A 15,645-nucleotide genomic window follows, 5' to 3' on the forward strand; every position below is an offset into this window, starting at 1 on the left:
GACCCAGAAAGACAAACATCGCATGTAGATTTTATTGTTGGATCTTTTTATTGTGTGTTTAATTTGGATTGCCTGTATAATCCAGGAGTCTAGAAGTGGTTCATTGGTGTGGATGGGGAAGAAAGATCTTAAGGGGGAACAGTAGAACAAAGGTGATATGAAGGGGAAAATAGGGATAATGGGGGAAGGCTGAAGTGGAGAGAGGCCTGGGAGGATGGACCAGAAGGTGCGGGTAAGCGAAAGACAACCAACACTAAGGATGTTCGAAAAAGCCATGTGGAATCCTAGCTGTATAACGGTTTTATCTGTATAATTTAAGTTACCCTGCAAAGAGGATTATGCTCATTTCAGAAGCATAGGTTGCTAAATAAAACATCCAGTGCTAATTGGGGGATAACTCCCCTCTAGATGCCAGTCAGAGGTCCTTTGGCAACCCCAAAACAATACAGGCTGTTGCCGTTGGGCTCAGTTGATTTTTAGACTCCACTGGCGAAGACTCTGCGCACTCTGGTCACAAGACGCGGAGAAATCAAGTTGGTTCTTGTTATCACTTTTTGGGTAATACAGACAACCAGATGAGTTATAGGTACAGTTATTCATTAATTCAGTTGGATCAGTTTCCTGTTGCTTTCCTCAGATACTAACTGCTTTGATGAAAGATGGGTGTGGGCAAGAGTATGGGAGAAGGAAGGCCAATACTTATGCAAAGTCAGTTCTTGGGGCAGTCATGCTTGAGTTGGCTCTGCGTAGTGCAAACTCAGAACACCACAAAGGTACAGGAGTTGGCCTGGTGGGACACAGAAAAGGGATTAAAAGGATGTCAGGGCAAGGGGCAGCCATTTTATCAAGAGAGCTGGTGTAGAGGGAAACCCTTGTTTTGTTCCTTGGCCCTTGGATCCCAAAGCATTGGATTTAACTAATGCTGTTCATAATTTAAGGTGCATTAAGTCTCATGCACATTTTATAGCCTAGTCCTAAGATTCAGTCGATGTTTACTGAAGCTATAAAGTCTAGCCTGGTGCGAAGCTGCTCGGCTTTTATCTGAGCATTTTGGAAGCAGAGGCAGGCAGATCTTCGGGTTTGAGGTCAGCCTGATCTACATAGAGTTCCATACCAGCAGAGCTGCACAGTGAGAACATGACCAAAAAAGAAAAAGAGAGAAAAGAAAAGAAAAGAGGGACCATTTTGAACTTCACAGCGAATGTGTTTATTTGGTGGCAGCAATTATTTCATATATCAAAAACTCATGATTATGCTCCTAAAATTAAATCCTATTGGTTTTTGCCTTAATCAAACAGTGGTTAGGCCAAACTATTCAGAGCTGAACGTGGATAGATATAAAACTTAATAAAAAATAGGTCATCTAAAATGTCAGTCTGACGTTTTCATGTTGTTTGAGGCCGGGTCTCTTTACCACTGTGTAAGCCAGGCTGCCTGGCCCATGAGCTGGAGTCTGGGGAGATCCACCGGTCTCCAGCCTAGTGTCTCCACACGGGGATTGCATGGATTCCGGGCATCAAAACTCGAGTTACCAGGCTTCTGCAGCAAGTATCTTTACCCACTAAGCTCTCCAGTCCCTACTGCAGCATTATTAGTGCTATGAACATTTTAAAAGCCAGTATGGGACTTTGTCAACAGGGGCATCTAGTGTCTGAGACTATAGATGTTCACATGTGATTTCTAAAATGTTTCAGACTTTCATGATAAAGATTGAAGAGTACATAAAATGAGTCTGAATATTTAAACACATCCTTAATGTTCTTATTATCTCAACCCAGCAACATTTGAGCAATATTATTCCTTACCTATGAGCCTGTGTTTTTCTCTTTCCCTTACCCCCACCCCCAGCCAAGTGGTGCCTGAATCGTGGCTGATCTCAAATATTACATACAATATGTTTTTATATACCTATCATAAACTCTCATGTATAAATTAGGCATTGAGAGTAACTACAACTAACCATGAAATACAACAAATACAATGATACACTGTAATATATGTTATTTTAATCCCATGAATGCTTATTTCTGAATACTCTAATACTGTCTGACCACCGCTGACCACCCCCCCCCCAATAATAACAGAAGCTAAAAAAACACAAAAAATCCAGAAAACAAAACTGAGGGCAGGGCATAAGTAGATCCGCTGTTTTCTCATACAGCGGTGATTTTGTTTATTTAAACATTGTTCTATTTCCTGCATTTCTGTGGGATAATCCAGTCGGAGCCATGGGTGAACGTATCGTGCACGTATTAAATGACCTGGCTGTTCGACTGCCTTAGACAATTATCTGGCTGTGAGATAAATAATCTGACAAAAGCAAAGTACTGATGGAGGCACGTGTGTTGGCTCCTAGTTTGAGGGTACCATCCGTTACAGCAGCAGGAGCTTGAGGCTGCTGGGCACATCCAACCAGAATGCTGAGAGCAATAAACGCTGCTGTTCTTCTTGCTTCCTCCTTTATAGGCGAACCAGGACCCCAGCCCTGGGAATAGTGTTGTCCACATTTCGGGTGTATCTTCCCTGTTCAGTTAACTAACCAAGATACTTCTTGAGATGCTCTAGAGGCTAGCATTAGATAATATATTCATTAGATAATCCCTCCCAGAGCGCTCAGAGACTTGTCTGCCGAGTGATTCTAGATTCTCTCAAGTTGCCAATCACTCTCAACCATCTCATTGAATAAAGCGCATTTTATATAATCTATAACTTTTTAAATTCTTACCCTTAATAAATTAAATGCTAAATGGTTCTTTAGCCAATCCATCTAAATATTTTTGTCACAGCATAATGTTTTTGGTTTTACACCATGTTTTTTGAAATGGGGTCTTACTATATACTGGGTAGCCCGAGCTGGCCCCAAATTTGTGGTGATCCTCCTGCCTTTGCCTCCTGAGTGTTGGGATTACAAATTGTAATTCACTGTGCCCAGTTTTCAACTGAAAAACAAATTCCCAAAATATTTTCAATTTGAATGTTTTATAAAATGCAAAATATTTGCCACTCATGTGGTGTAATTAATAATAAAATGTAAAATATTTGTAATTAGTTACAAATGTAATTCAGCATAGTCTTAATAATCCCAGGCTGGATTATGACAACACATTTTTAGATGGCAGCTATTATCATTTCGGGGTCCATATACTGAGTGCTTTAAGCCTTTGTTTCTAATATATATACTATTGAATAAACATGCCTACATGCAAAACATTTGCTATTTCAAGGTTAGAAATATAGGAAGCTGGGATGGAGGTATAGCCGATGGCATTTTTTACTGAGCGTGTGCAAGGCCTTGGGTTCCATCCCCAGAACCACTAATGGAGGAAGGGAACGCGAAGTGCAAGAAACTGGAAGTATTAAACTTTATTATGATGAATTTCAAACATAAAGAGATATGGAAACTATTGTTTCTCGGCAGTGCCTAACAATTTGCCACGTTTATCTATGTGAAGCATTAAGGGTAAGCCCAGATATAATATCTTATTCAAATGTATTTCCAGGCTCTAGAAATTGACATTTTCTGCGTAACACCACACAGTTATCATACATCAGTAACAATCATTCCTGAACACTCTGATTCTCAGGGCATAGTCAGCTTTCCCTAGCAATCAAAGGAAAGCAGTCTCATTTACTTGCTTGATTAAAACTGAAATCGTTTCACTCATTGAGGTCGATTTTCTCGTTGCTCCAATCTCCTTGGACTGCATCATCCAACGGCCTAGCTGCCGTGGCGGTGACGTCTGTCGTCTGGGATTCCTGGAAAGTTGTGGGACTCGGAACTGAATATTCAGTTCTCTCTATTTGTTGTTCGCCCCATGTCCTTGCTCTCCTTTGGACTCATTATTTCCCCGAAGTGCTCTGAATCCTGTGTAGGGAAATGATAGAGGTGAAACCCTGGGGCTGGGTGTATGTTTTGTTATGTGGCTTCTTACGGGGGACAACACAGAACTTACCATGGGGCTCCTATAGTTTAGGTTGTGAACTGAGTCTTTAACAGCTGGGCCATCTCTCCAGCCTGATTATGGTTTATCTTCTATATGTCTAATAAATTAATTTAAGTAAATAGAAACATAAAAAGTTTATGAGCTATTGTACACAGTCATGTAGTCTGTCTTTCTTTCTTTCTTTCTTTCTTTCTTTCTTTCTTTCTTTCTTTCTTTCTTTCTTTCTTTCTTTCTCTCTTTCTTTCTTTCCTCTCTTTGCCGACCAGGCTGGTTTCAAACTCACAGAGATACATGCGCCTCTGCCTCCTGAGTGTTGGGATTAAAGACGTGTGCCACCACGCCCAGCTCATATTTGTTTCTTAAATGATAGTTTCTTACCCTCTTTTTCAGAAGGACTTTGTTGAAGCTGCAAAAGCATAACTGTTGGGTTTCTTTCTCTATTAGACATTTTTTTCTTTAATTTTAAACTGAAAGTGAGTGCACTCATAACTAGTTTGAGACACTTTGGTGTCTGTGTCTTTCATGTGGCTCAGTAGGTGTGAAACTTTCTCGTTTTCTCTTTAGCAGTCCTTTGCCTATTCCCCAAGTTATGGGGGGAGTGGGCTGGAGTCTAGATGTGTGTACAGGGATCACAAAGGGAGAAGCATAGAGAATATTCATTCATCTTAGAAAACTCAGTTTGGGGCAGGAAAGTCGGATTTGTGGGAGGCCACAGAGTCCTTCCTACTGCTCAGTGTTTACCCTGAGAGAATTGAGGTAGACACCCAGAGAGAGCTCCTCCACGGGGGAAGACTCGCCTGCTTTTCTGTGTTCTTTCAATTTCCTTTACAGGCTGAAAAACATACTCTGTGCTAATACACACACTCAAGGTAGACATTCATATCGCCTGATTCAAAACTGTACTCAAGCTACAAGTTGCCCGAGTTTCTGTATTTTGCTCTTAAATTATGTTTCCTTTTATCCCTGTTTCAAACTTGAGTGTAGAAGCTGTGTTTGTAGGCTGTTTCACTCACTTTCCTCTTTTTTTTTCTGTAACCACAGAATGACAGCCTTAAATTTTAATTTCCTGACTTGGTTTGGCAGGGCCTTACTCTTTTACTCTTTTTTTTTAAGCACACAATGAGTTTAAATAAATTTATTACATAAACACATTCTCAGATCAGAGAATTTTACGGGACTGTAACCAGCAATTGAGACTCAACTTCTCTCTCTCTCTTTTTAGATTTAATTTTTGTTCTCTGTGTTTTAGCTGTTGCTAATCTTTCTGTGACTTGTTTATTAATGTAGTTTAAACTGCAAGGCCAGCCCTTTCCTTGTGACAGGCACTACACAGAAGCTTCATGAATTCCCATGTGGCTCTCCTGTGGGCTTAGCACTTCCTATTTTGATGGCTTCAGTTCATTAAATGAAGTAAACTGCTCCTGCCTATGAATTGAGGACCGTGGTATATTCTCCACTCATCTCAGAAGGTCGCAGTGAAGAGCAGTTGGATATGATGCTGTTTCCAAGACGGCAGCACACGAGCCAATGTGTTCCAATATTTATTATCAGAGGAAAATTGTGCACACTCTCTGTCCTTTGAAAAGGACGTAGCTCAGTTTGTAGAATGCTTGCCTAGCATGTATGAAGCGCTGGGTTTGAACCAATGCCACATAAACCAGGTATGAGACCTCATCTTACAATAATCATAGTAAATAAATGAAAGATCAGGTAAAGAGGCCTCACTCTTGCCAGATCTTCTTGTATTGCTGTGCATTTTTCTTACCAGCACACCCTTCCCTGTGCTACCGTGCAGAACCATGACAGTGGGTCACTGAAAGAAACAGACTGATCAACTGTTCAGAAACTCGGGGAGTGAGGCCTCTTGGGACTGTGGAGACAAATGAATGACAGATAGACTGGGTTTCTTTCCTTTTCTGCGGTTGTGTTGGTAGCAGGAAGGCCTGTGGACAATGCACATTCTACGCATCTTTCTACTGTGCTGTGGAACACAGTCACTGCGACTCCATCCGGTCACCGTTTTTCCCCTTACATTGGCAGAAATTCATGTCACCGTCAGAAGTGTTTCGGTGACCTGCTTTCAGTGGGTGATATAAACCAAGAAAGTTTTCTGTGTGCCTCTCTGGAATGGAGCTGAGAGAAGCCAAGCAAACACAGCTCTCAGATGAGCTGAGTCGGCCTGCCCTGCCCAGTCATTCCAAGATGGGCACGGCTTTGTTTGATGATGTTTAGAATAAACACTGAGATAGAATCTGCCCTGGGGAGGCCAGGGAATATAAATGGCTTTAGAGTAATTTGGCAGTTGTCTGGATGTTAATAATCAGATCCTAGGAGGTGTTCAAGAAAAAAGCTGTTCTAAAAATTTGGGGTATCCCAAGCTATAGGGTATAAATGATTGGAACATCTATAAAAATGTAAGAATGCAAACCTCTAGAGACAGGTGGGTCAGAGCCCATATCTACAAAAGACCGCTGTGGGCGAGCACTTGTTAATTTAGCCTAAGAAGTAGAGGCACTGGTGGATAAGGAACGTCTATTCGTCAGCTGCATAGTTCAGCCCCTTCCATAGGCACTCTGAAGGCATAAGCATTTCATTGCTCATTTAATTGACCTTCCCTCAGCAACACCTTGAGTTAAGATACAACCCAAATTTTCTATGGTATCCTTTATGAATGACATTTTAAACAGATGTCCCTCTAGCAAGGAATTCTGACTTTCAGAATTTCATTCAAGTTAGGATAAGTAATATTTTGTTTGAGTGAACGAAATAGAATCAGAGAATTCTTGCTTCTGAATCTTTAAGCACCATCTATCTTGCTTATTAGTTAAAAAATTAAAAAACATAGAGTTTCCGGGACACCTTGACCTTAGTAGACACTGTATAAATGTAATAATGCTAGCAGTTGTTCAGGTGATAGCAAAAACTATCTGAAGTCTAAGTGAAGATGCTAAAATAATCCAATTCTGGCCAGGCTGTGGTGGTGCAATATCATTAATCCCAGCACTCGGGAGGCAGAGGCAGGCGGATCTTTGTGAGTTCGAGGCCAGCCTGGTCTACAAGAGCTAGTTCTAGGACAGCTAGGGCTGTTACATAGAGAAACCCTGTCTTGGAAAGAAAGAAAGAAAAAAAAAAGATAATCTAATTCTGGCAGAAAACCACCTGTGGATATGGTCTTGTCTCCTTTCATTTATTCTGCTTCTGCAAAGGGTCTGGGTAATTTTTTTTTCAAAGTGCTTTAACAGGATATCCCAGTTAAAGTTTTGGCAGACTGTTTATAGTTCACTTCTGCCCAGGGGCAATGGAAGATGCATTACAGGATAAGCAAGGTGACTCTTGGGGAGGATTATTAACATTGAAATGACTTCAGACAGGCTGATGTCTGTGGAAGACCAAGGGTTAGTAACAGAGCAAGAATTCACGAGAGAGGTCTGCAGTGCCTACTGACTTCCTTAAAGTAAATGAAACAAAGATTTAGGGGGTGAAAACAAGAACACACAGACTTGGGTGACAGTATTAAAAAATAATCCTTAACACTAAAACACCTAATCCGAGCTGTCAGAGCTGCCCTCTGCTCGAAGGGTTTGTAGGGCCCTGGGTTCAAGATCATAAGACAAAGGGGAAGCTCTTTTTTTTCCTTTTTCTGCTGTGTGTGTGTGTATGTGTGTGTGTGTGTGTGTGTATTCATGTTCATTCGTGTGTCTGTGTGTGTGTGCATGTCTGTATTTTGGGAGAAGCACACACACCTCAAGTGCTGTCCACTCCACCGTATCCCTTGCCTTTTTTCTCATCGAATCGTCCAGTGAGCTAATCTGACTGGTGAACCCCAGGGAGCCACCTGCCTTTGCCTTCTTAGTGCTAGGGCAAGTGCACCCTACAGTGCCTGGCTTTTTATTTTTTTTTAGCACTCCTGCCTATCAAACTTGGGCTCTTCCTCATTGCAAAGCAAATACTTTCCCCACCTGGCTCTCACCCTAGCCTGAAGAACTTCCTTTTCACCTCAGAGTCCACCTATCTGATCTTGCTTTCCTTTCCCGTCACTGGCACCTGTGTGTCCTCAATAGTTTATTACATTCCCTGTGGGGTGGGCCTACTGTGTGCTCTCCTAGTACAGAGAGAGCTGCTGGGCCCGTGCTCGCTGGCCTTTCTGTCCACAGTGATTCTCACACACAGTAGCTTACTGCACGCTACTGTGTGCACACCAGAACCACGTGTTCCGAGTCCTCTCGGTAGCCCTAGGCTGCAAGCCTCTGGACACGTGCTGAGGAATTTGGATATTTTTGTTGAATTTTAGCTTCATAAATTCTCTTTTGCTGTAGGAGAGGCTGGCCATTTGGAAAGTTCCCACAAAGTGATCATGAAAAATATATGGTACCTTTTTATTATAGTGATTCCATGTTAGATGTCTAGTCCTGGAGGAAGAACGAAGTGCGAGTCTGGGGATAATCATGTAGGGGACTTGTCAAAGTTACAATTCTATAAACAGAAGTTAATAAGAACTCCTGAGCACATTGGACAATCTGAGTCACCCACCGTACCATTCTACACAGGCTCAGAATGTGGCCATCACCAGAAGGCACAAATAAAGGCAAACAAAACTGATTTTGCTGTGGAACTTTAAGATGATGAATCTGCATGTTTAGAAATTGTATTCCATATTAATTGAAGCCTAGTAGAAAAGCTCAATTTTTTTAATAGAAAAAGAGAAAAATAGAAATAATCCTTTTTTGCTTCGATTTATTTTCTCTGTTCCTCATTCTCCTCCATTTTTTTGAAGACACGTATTCATTGTTACTAAATATCTGTATACTTTAACTCTACATAAACAGTATCATAGGGTCAGGTACTGTGTTAGACTCCCTTATTCATCATTTGATTCCCAGGATCCTCTCTCCTTGTTCTCTGAGGATCTATTTAGTCATTGATCTTGAGCACCTGGAGCTTTCTGTGTAAAGAATGCACCCATTGCATTACTGCCTCTCAACCACTAATTTTTTTTTTTTTTGATTTTTCGAGACAGGGTTTCTCCGTAGCTTTTGGTTCCTGTCCTGGAACTAGCTCTTGTAGACCAGGCTGGCCTTGAACTCACAGAGATTCGCCTGCCTCTGCCTCCCGAGTGCTGGGATTAAAGGCGTGCGCCACCACCGCCCAGCCCTCAACCACTAATTATTATACCGTATTTTGCTCAGGACTACAAGCACTAACTCAGTCACTGAAAATAAAACATAAAACCTTAAACTTTAATATTTTAGGTGACTTCACATGTCTGCCTGCATTTCTGTGCTGTGCTGGAGGAACTTCAGCTTCAGCGAGTAAGCAGTGGATAAAACTGAAGCAGGGGCTTTGGGTGAAGAGAAGCGCTTTGCAGAGATATGTGTGCTTGTCTGCACATTTGAGTCCAAAGAAATATTCATTTTACAGCAGTTCTCCACCTTTCTAATGCTGTGACCCTTTAATACAGCTCCTCATATTCTGGTGACCCCAACCATAGCTCCAATTTTGCTACTGTTATGAATCATAATATAAATAATCTGTGTTTTCTGGTGGTCTTAGGGGACCCCTGTGAGAAGGTTGTTCAATCCCCCCCCCCAAGGGGTCGCCATCTACAAGTTGAGAGCCACACTGGTTTAGAACCATTTCAAAGAATGTTGTAACTAAATTTATTGCCTAGGAAACTATTAAATGTGACTTTGTGTTAGAAGCCAACCTAGAACACGGGCCTTCTTTCCTGTATCATGTCTGGGATATGCCATTCCTTGAAAGCCTGTATGCTGACCCATTTGCTGTGGGGTATGACAAGTCGCATGTTGCACCTCTGAACACTTAGAGTACACTGTGCACTTGAGTGTGCCCTTTACATGGATGGGGAGGCAGGGGGCGGGCTAAGAGGCTGTGGCCCTGGGGAAGTGAGAACACCGTGCGCTGCAAACGTTAAGTCGCTGGAACCGGGAAACCTCAGCCCGATGGCAGCAGGGTCCATCCAGGGCTGTTGTTTGCCAGCAAGCATGCCACTTCTCACCCCACATCCCCATGGCTCTGTGTGCCTTGGGAGGTCCTGGTAATTGAACCCCTGAATTTTCTTATCAACTTCCTCACTGTGTTCTTGGCAAGATGTCGGCTAGGTGCAGCCTCGCATATTGCTTAGGGGCGTGGCCTCTTGTATCCCTTCAGTTCAGCTTCTTGCTCCTTTGTTTCTTAGCGGTGCAATCTTGAACGCCTTGCTCACACGTGCTCTCTTCCGTGTTAGCTTCCTGATATGTAAGCTATGTGGGAGACTACAGGGTAGCTATGCCATGGGTATTTAGTGTGAGTTAACATGGAGCAAGGTTGTAGGCGGTACACAGTAAGGGTCTGGTCCATGCTGTTGTGTGACTACTCTCCCCTTCATCTCTCTGTAGCCTTCTAAATGAAGACTGTCCAAATCACTAACTCCCCACCCCCGCTAGGCTTTCCCTCCATTAATTTTCTACCTATGCTCCTCTCAGTGCCCCCTGCCCTTTTCGCTTGTTTGTGGGTTCCGCAAACCGCCACAGATTGTTTTTACACGTTATAAAATCACATGTGCAATTTAGCTCTCTAAAGAAACACCAGGTTCTGGAGGGCAGAGCCCTTGTTGTTGGAGACAAGGCATGGCTATGTAGCCCATTGCTGGCCTGGAGCTCACTGTGTAGCTTAGACTGGCCAAGAACTCTTGATGTTCCTACCTCTCTCTGACTCAAACGCTGGGGTTACTGTGGCTCACCACTGTTTCTTCATATGATCTTTCTTTTCTTTTGTCCCATGGAAAAGCATTCCTGTTCAATGTCAACACCAGGAATAGTGTGTTTCCTAAACTGCTGGCTTCACTTTTGATTTGGGAGCTTATGTTCGTCTTCTCTGAAATGGCTGCTGGGAGCTCAGAAACTGAGTGCCATTTTGCCTCTGTCCAGGCACTGTGCTGTTGAGGACATAGTTTGTGTACAAGTCTTTGCCCCTCTTCAGGCAGAACAGTGCTCAAGCCCCTGTGTGCACACCATGGCATGGGTTTGGGCGTCCAAACCCCACCGCTTCATTTTCCAGTCCAACTAACGTTTGTCTGGACCTGCCTCATGGAGCGGGTGTACAGTGTACATGTATGACTGAGTCTACACAGGCCCCAGTACTGTCTCGGGTGTCTGGACATTGTTCATTAGTTCTGTCCCGTGACTTCCAATGTATCCGGACAAGCTAAGCTAAAGTAGGGCTGGAGATGTCTCAGACTACTTCTGTGCAGTACAAGAAGGCCTGAGCCAGCACTTGGGAGGTTGAGGATGGAACCTTAGAAAGTTCAAGGTCAGCTCAGCTACGTGGTGAGTTCATATTAATAAAGTGAATTTTGAAATACAATGTGTGTATGTAGTTTACATATGTGTATCAATGTGTAGGCTTTATCAGGAGTTGAGGCATTACAGAAGTTAAGTCAAATTTAATTGACTTAATTAGGTAGTTGGCTCAAGCACTCATCAGTTTGTGAGTGAGTAAAGGCCTAGAACTTGCCTTATGTATCTGGCACCCAGTCCCGCTTCCACCATGTAAAACTGCCGAAGAGGCGGAAGGCATCCCAGTAACAAGCTGTCGCGTTGTAAGGAAACATTGGCTCTGAGGGTCCCATTCTACCTAACGACGAATGGCTTCTTGGCATGGACAGCATCCCACCTGGCTGCCCGGCTGGGGATGCCCCTTTGGGCCACCTGCGCTTCCTGCTCTGACCCCCACTGTCTCCCTTTCTCCCCCTCAGCCCTGCAGTGGTGCCTGGGAACCAGCCTCCTGTGGGAAGACAGAGGATCAGATGACGGCCTCTGGGCAGCCTCGAAAATATGTGAACGCATTCTCGGCTCGGACTCTGGTCATGTGAGACATTTCCAGAAAAGCATTATGGTTTTCAGAACACTTAAATGTTGACTTGTGACCTATCACTCCTCAGCATGGAACTCTTCCTGCCTGAGAGGAGAACCTATTTTTGTTGTGGTACAACAGTGCAGAGCAGCACCAAGTGCATTTTAGTTGCATGGAATCTTACTGGGTTTCACCCAACTAAAAAGGATTATTTTTAAAAAAAAATTAATGAATAACAGTCTTACCTAAATTATTAGGTAATGAATTGTAACCATTTGTTAATATCATAATCAGATTTTTTTAAATAAAATGATTTATTTGTATTTTAGAGGATCCAACAGATCAGTATTTTTGACTGGGGTAAATTTAAAAAAAAAATGATACAAAGAAATTCCCCAGTATTTCACATTTCTCAATCACTAAGAATACATACAAATATTTTTAATAGACAGTGAAAGCATTATTCTGAATGTTGACTAAAATACCAAGTAGCCGTTCACGGAGCCTATAAGACTCATTTGTAGTTAATAATATTGGAAAGACATTTATTGTGCTAAACCAGTTCATGAGGAGTTTTTGTTAGCTTGCTTTAAAAATTATTACTGTATGAAATAGTTTTATAAAAAATTATATTTTTATTCAGTAATTTAATTTTGTAAATGCCAAATAATAAAAAAAAATGTGTTTCGCTGCTATGGTCTTAGCCTGTAGAGATGCTGCTAGTCAGAGAGGCAGTAGAGCTTGGATGAGAGAAAAGAAACTTGGTATTAGAGAATTGATTATTCACTAGTATTTCAGACTTTTTTATTTTTATATATATACCTTTTCCTTTTGTAACTGGAAAACTTATTTGGGAGATTTTTGCATTTGTTGTACATTTTCTTTTTTTTTTAAGGAAAGTTGTTTCTTTTTTTGTTATTGTTGGTTTATAAAAACATGCATTGCACTTCTTTTTTTTGGGAAATTTATGTTGTTCATGTCATATGTTTTGTTTTGAGTTCAGTCTGACTGTTCATCGACTCAGGCACTCTGAGTCTGCTCAGCTTTCCCCATAGTTATTAAGTGTATGGACCAGAACTGCCTTGTGGTTCTTATGTTTGGGGGGAAGACAAACATGGAAGTCAACAGTCGGTTTCTGCCTTGAGAACACTGGGTACAAGATGGCCGGCCCTGAGCTTCTGAAACTACAGTGTACTTACTGCCTTGTAGCAAAATAAAGCTGTGCCCGTATTTTACATACTTCCTGGCCTCTCTTACTTTTGTGATTCGGGGTAGTAGTTGCACATCTAAGAAAATGGGACAAACTCAAAACACCATTTTCTTTCCAAAATATGCTTGCCATCTGAAATGTATATGGTATCTTTGCCACAGGAAAAGTAAAGACAAGCCAAGTTAAGTCGTTCATAGAATGATCACAATGACAATTGGGTAGACTCTTTCATCATATGTCAAACAAGGGCTCAAAAAAACTCTTGAATTGGAGGAGGGCGGGAAACATACTTATAGAACTACTGTTATCTGGGCTGGGGCGATGGCTCAGCATGTAAAGTACTTTCTCCATTGCATACAGACTCAAGTTCCAATCCCCAGAACCCACACACAGTCAGACAAGGCATCCAGGTGTGTAGTCCCAGTTTTCCTATGGCAAGATGGGAGGTGGAGACAGCGGAGGGAATCCCCGGAAGTTTGCATCCAGTGAACGGACACAGGAAATGGCAAACAACAAAGAAACCCTGTCGGCACCCAAGTGAGAACTGAGAGCCAAGGTTGTCCTCCATCCTCAACGAATGTGCTGTGGCATGAAGTTCCCATGCCCCATCACACACAGACATATAGGTGTTCGTGGATACACAGAGTTTGTTTTTAAAGTGATATTTAAATAGATATAATAAGGGTATACTGAAGGATCATGCTGTATGGAAAGGGAGAGTCATGAAAGATGCTTAGAAAGTCTTGGGAGACACTGAGAGATGCAATAGCCTTGGTAAGGTGGAGGCTTTCTCCTTCTGCTTCCCAGCTACTCTGACGTAAATGGCTCTGCTCTTCCATCATAAAGGGCAGACATCTCTGAGTCTGTGAGCCAAAATAAAGCCACCTGTCCTCAAGCTACTTCTAGATTTTATCCTAGTGATGAAAAGTAACCAACACAGACTTTCCATTTAGCCCAACTCCCCCGTTTACTGATGTATCCCCATGCCATGTTCAATATCTTTGAACAAACTCTACTTTTCACCCAAGGCACTAAGATCCAAACTCCAATTTTATGAGGTTTCATATGCATAACACAGTTGGTGCTCATAAGGCAAGGATGAGTTAGATCTAATGACTAGTCTTTGGAACCATTTTACAATCTTTTTTTTTTTTGTATTTTGAGACAGTCTTTCTCAGTGTGTCAGCCCTAGCTGTCCTGGAACTAGCTCTATAAACCAGGCTATCCTTGAATTCACAGAGATCTGCCTGCCTCTGCCTCCCGAGTGCTGGGATTAAAGGTGTGTACCACCACTGCCTGGCTTCATTGGTTGTCCTGATGAGTAACATTTTCTGAACAAATAGATGCTTTGTTGATTTGGCACCTGGCTGCTGAGGTCAGAAAATGAAGCCTTGATGACCACTTGGTCATCTCACTGTGCCAAACTAAGTAGCAGAAATGGTGAATGTGGGGCTAAATGATGGGTTTCATCTGTGAAATATACTACCCTCAGTAGTAAGGCAAGAGCTGAGTAGGTGAAGCCCTGGGTTTTACCCACTATAGACTGTGATCTCTGTGGATACCATAGTTGCATGGAAAGCAACTGTGAATGGCTATTTTATAACCCAGATTTTTCTAGTGGCTTCAGGAAGGCAGTGGTCAGAGATTTCCAATTCATTGCTTTAAAGCTTATCGTTCTATAGTTCTGGGTGCTAGAAAGCTCAGAACCACCGTCCTGTAGGTAAATGGGATCTGACTGAAGCATGCTTCCTGCTTTACAGAAGATACTGTTTCATTGTGTAGTCTATCTTTACATGACAGAAGGACCTGATTTATTCGGTTGGTTGGTTGGTTGGTTGGTTGGTTGGTTGGTTGGTTGGTTGGTAGGCTTATTTGAAGCAGGGTCACCTGTGACCCAGGCTGGCTTTGAGTTTATTATATGGTCTCAGATGACCTTGAATTCCTGAACCTCTTGCCTCCACTTCCCAAGTGTTGGGATTACAGGCATTGGCCAGTACACCCAGCTCTGGCTAGTTCATTTTTGTTGTTTGCTTTGTTTCTTGTTTTAATGATCCTTCTCTCTGTGACAAAATACGTGGAACAAAAAGTGCTCTTAAGTTACTGTGTAGTAAGTTACTGTAAAGTGACATCTGAAGAACAGGAAAGATACCGAGAAGACGAATCTGTCCTTTGTCCCTTGTCCTCAGATGAGACTGGTGGATGCAAGAGATATCAAGGAATAAGATCCTGAAGGGGCTTCAGCATCACCGGGGTCTCCTATGAGAGCCCCTGCATTGCCTCATCTGTTCTGGAGTCTGATGACATTTGGTTGTAATTCAGACTTGGCCTTTTACCATCTTTGTGACTTTACACCAGTTTCACCTTGCCTCTCTAGCTTCGTTTTACTTACATTGGATATTAAAGTGCACCTCAAGGCTGCTGAGCAGTGTTAAGGTGATGTGAAACAGGAGATCCATTCATGGATCTCTGTAAGACTCAGTGGTACCTCTCCTTAGGATGCATCATTATGACATAGGAACAACCAAAAGCTGTCAACTGCCCAGCCATGGGGGAGGAAAGATTTCTGAGGTCCATGGTTGTGAATTAAATATATTCAAATGTAAATATCTCTCCCTAATATTCTCTGCCATTCTACCATAC

The 15,645-nt window shown here is 42.3% G+C and overlaps 1 protein-coding gene across 3 annotated transcripts in view; it reads left to right on the forward strand.

The window, feature by feature from the left end:
- Positions 1–13,034, forward strand: part of Myb (MYB proto-oncogene, transcription factor) — a 36,144-nt gene extending 23,110 nt beyond the window's left edge. For all 3 annotated transcript variants that reach the window (XM_075947870.1, XM_075947860.1, XM_075947878.1), the window contains one exon: positions 11,698–13,034. In XM_075947870.1, the coding sequence (XP_075803985.1) occupies positions 11,698–11,814 (117 nt within the window). In that variant the 3' untranslated portion in view covers positions 11,815–13,034. The remainder of the gene's footprint in view (positions 1–11,697) is intronic.
- The last annotated feature ends 2,611 nt before the right edge of the window (positions 13,035–15,645 follow it).

Source organism: Microtus pennsylvanicus, chromosome 1 (genome assembly GCF_037038515.1).
Source record: "Microtus pennsylvanicus isolate mMicPen1 chromosome 1, mMicPen1.hap1, whole genome shotgun sequence".
Lineage (NCBI taxonomy): Eukaryota > Metazoa > Chordata > Mammalia > Rodentia > Cricetidae > Microtus > Microtus pennsylvanicus.